A 3,751-nucleotide genomic window follows, 5' to 3' on the forward strand; every position below is an offset into this window, starting at 1 on the left:
TATCCATTGCTGAATCTGGGGTTTGGGAAGGTTGGCACCCAAATTCTCCTTTGAGCTCCTGCAGAAAAATGTGAACTTGACAGAAAAAAAAAAGAAATCTGGTGTCTGCTGTTTTAAGAGGGGGGAAGACTGAGCAATGTCTCCAGAGATCTCTGGAGATCCACCCCAGGCAGCTCCACACACAACCAGGGGTTGGAACCCCCGGGCTGAAGTCGTGGGATTTAAAGCAAGACTCATTTGGGAGGCTTGGCAGGACTGCAGCCTCTACAGAGCTCACTTTTGCCAAAAAAAGGTGGAAAAAATGTATACTTGAGCAGCAGTAATGTTCACATCCTGACAGCTGAGGAAGGAAACACCCCGGACCTTTGCCAGCCCCAAATCCGTGACCCCTGAGTTTATTTCTGTGTGGTTAAAAATGAAATGTTATTTTACACCGTGGATGGTTTCCATGGTTTGAGTGTGAGGGCAGTGGAATTCTGTCAGATTAAAAACTTTGGGATTGATCAGTTAAATGACTTGGCTGTGGCAAACTTGAGGTTGTTGCTTTGCAGGCCTAATCCCTTCTTGGAGAAACCCCTGGGAGTGTGCAAGTGACACCACCAAACAAGGCTGGAAACAGCCCTTTGAAAAGGGCTCAGCTTTCACTGAATTTTTAGCAGATTTTGTGATGGAGGGAACTGGGGAAGCCTGTCTTAGATCTGTGCTTTGCTGAATTCCAGAAATTACCACGTGCATGGACACTGATCATGCCCTGCCTTGGTTTTGCCCCCGGATGCTGGGAATAATTGGGCTGTTCTTGCCAAGGGAGCTGCCTGGAGCAGCAGTAAAGGCTGATCCCTGCTGGAGGAGACAAAGCTGTGTTGCAGTCTGGGCCTGCTTGGCCCTTCCTCTCCCCCCTTTGAGCCCCAGGAAATTCAGGATTTGTGCTGGGGCTCTGCCCTGCCCTGAGAGCCTCTCCATAGGGAGACACAATGGATGGGATGGGCAGGACCTGGAGCTTGGGAGCTCTGGGTGATTTTTCTAGATGTTGGTTCTGTGAACAAGGAGGTGATGTTTGAATACTTAAATAAGACTTTCCTTTTTTAATTGACTTTGCTTTTGGGGTGTTCATCCTGAAGGTAAAAGTCTTCCATCAGCACCAGTAGCTCCTGTTGCTCTTTGGGTGGGCCTGGATGTGGGGATTCCCCTGAGAATCTGCAGGTCCATGGTCACCCTCCAAACAGGGAAACACCCTGGAGAAGCCACAGAAACTCCTATGTATTCTTTGGGGCAGGGGGAATGCAGCAAATCCCATTTGCTCCATGCCCTGAGGAACAGAGCTGGCTGTTACTAACTCTTCTTATTGATAGTGAAGAACCTTTCAAAATTCTGGTTTATTGTGATAAAGGAAGTGCACACTGGGTTTTTCCAAAATGTCTGCTGGAAACCAAAAGTCAGAGCTTGAAATCTGTTTGCAGTAATCTTCAGTCACAAAATCAATCCCATTTACACTCTGTTAACTGGGCATGTGTGCCTGGCATCCGAATTTAAGCTGAGAGCATTTGCCACAAATTAGGAGCAGATTGGATTAATGGGTTTGTCTCCTCTTAATATATTGTGTGGTTTCTTCTACCCTTTAGGGGGAAAACACGATTGGAGTAAATCAGTGCTGATCTTGGGAATACTCTGTGGTGTTTCCTTTGACTCAGTTGGCCAGGGAGATCATTAATGCTGGAGTTACAACCTGCTTTTAAATTGAAGTATAAATCCAGCTCAGAGCAGTGCTGCAGGATTGAAGGAGTTTTCCTTTTGGATGAGATACTGGAAATTTGGGCTTGCTTATGGTTGATATTATAATGATGATAATTCTTGAGAAAAATATGTTGAGAACAACCTTCTCTCCCAGCCAGCACCTGGTCTTTCCAAAAACTTGACTTCCTGAGGGTTTTCTTCCCTGCCTGATCCTTGTCCTGTTGGCAGTGACCTCCTTGCTACCCCAGAGTGCCATTTGGAGCTTGAATGAACAACTTGTAGAACAATTCCTGTGTTTTCATGTCATTCTAATGATTGTTATTGCTGCATTGAAAGCCAGAGTGGTTGAATCCAGCTGAGTCCTCCACAAGGCTGAACTGCTTTGTTGTTCTGTGGCCCAGAGCAGCCCCTGAGAGGGAAGCTCATCACCCCCAGCCCCATCAGCCCTGTGCCATTCAGGGCTGTAACAGATGCACGTTTCCATTGCAGCCCAAACCGCTGTAACTGCACCAAAGACCTGGAAGAAACCAAAAGAGCGGACCCAAGGCACTGAGGAGGTGACAGAGGCAGAAACAGAGGTGAGAGGGAGCCAAAGTCCTGCTCTACCCACATTTAAAGATGCTGTTCCTCTCTGGAAATTGTACTTTAGAGACATTTCTTCCTCATTGTCTCACAGGGTCCAGAGCAGTTTTGGGGAGGAATTCTGCTATTCCTCAGCATCCTTTAGATAACAGGTGTCAGTCTGCTCCCTTTTAAAGCTCTTCAGGTTTTGTTGGGTTTGCCTTATTTATTGACTCATACAGTCATAGAATCACAGAGTGCTTTGGGTTGGAAGGGCCCTTAAAGACTCTTCTCATTCCAAGGGACACCTTCCACTAGAAGGTTCCACTCTACTTCCACCAGCCTCCCAGCACTGAGGAACCCCTTTCAGTGAAGGGTGAGGGAAAAGTGGGTTTGGATCCCTCAGCACTGCCCCATTTTGGTCCCAGGCCACCATGCTGACATTTGGCACAGGGATATCATGGCCAAGGATGGTTTTCCTGATGACCAACTGATGGAGAAGCTGACAAAGGAAAATGCTGAAGTTTTCAGGCAAACCCACTTCAAGAGTGATTAGATGAGTAAAGAAAACCTCCCTTGCTGCTGTTCTGGTAGGGATATTGCAGCAGGGGGCTGTGCTTAATATCCTAGGTTGGTATAGGGTTAGAATCAATCAGAAAAGGAGCAAGAGAGTAAAAATGTGGAAGTTCAGACTGCCCAGTGTGTGGATGAATGCTGAGGTTGGCCAGATATGGTGCAGAGCAGGAGAGCAAAGGGGCTGCACCAGCAGCTTCATCCTCCACACTTTCCTCATCCTCCCCTGGAGGAGTTGGTGTCTCCTGCAGCACCCGGCAGTTCCACTGGGGAATTCTTCAGAGAATTCCCTTGAAAAAACTGCAAGAAGCATTTTAGGATGTGGTGCAGTCAGGTAGGGAGGCAGAGGATCAGGAGCCTCCTCCAGAGCATCCTCAAGTGAAGTTACTCCTTTGTTCAGTGCTGAGAGGAGCTGGGGTTTCTCCCGGGAGAAGCGATTCCGACGCCTCCTCGTCTGAATGCACAATCAGGCTGTGTCCTTGGAGAGCTCTAAAATTAACAGCCAGGGATACTATTAATGCTTTTCCCTGAAACTGAGATGCTGGCATTGTGGCTGGATCTCACACTGCCTTCCTTAGTGGCATCTGCTCCAGTTGGCAGCAGGCATTTAAAGGAAGAATCCCCCAAAACAAGCACCACGTGCCCTTTACCACCCCTTTCTCATGGCTGGTGGGAGAAGAGGAAAGCAGAGTTGAGTTTCCAGGCTGGGATTGGTCGTGGCTTAACAGTTCCCTCAGTCCAATCCCGTGGGGATTTCATGGGCAATGCTGACTCTCTCCAGTTGCACCATTAATCATCAGTGGGTTATCCATGGGAATGAGCTGATAAATCACCCAGTGGCTCAGTGTGCTGTTCCATATCCCTGTGTAAGATGCATTTGTATTCC

At 47.8% G+C, this 3,751-nt stretch overlaps 1 protein-coding gene across 2 annotated transcripts in view; it reads left to right on the forward strand.

The window, feature by feature from the left end:
* The window catches only part of EIF4G3 (eukaryotic translation initiation factor 4 gamma 3), a 96,740-nt gene that overhangs the window by 55,903 nt on the left and 37,086 nt on the right, over positions 1–3,751 (forward strand). For both annotated transcript variants that reach the window (XM_031062990.1, XM_031062989.1), the window contains one exon: positions 2,221–2,309. In XM_031062990.1, the coding sequence (XP_030918850.1) occupies positions 2,221–2,309 (89 nt within the window). The remainder of the gene's footprint in view (positions 1–2,220; positions 2,310–3,751) is intronic.

This window comes from Geospiza fortis, unplaced genomic scaffold, assembly GCF_000277835.1.
Source record: "Geospiza fortis unplaced genomic scaffold, GeoFor_1.0 scaffold4, whole genome shotgun sequence".
Classification (NCBI taxonomy): domain Eukaryota; kingdom Metazoa; phylum Chordata; class Aves; order Passeriformes; family Thraupidae; genus Geospiza; species Geospiza fortis.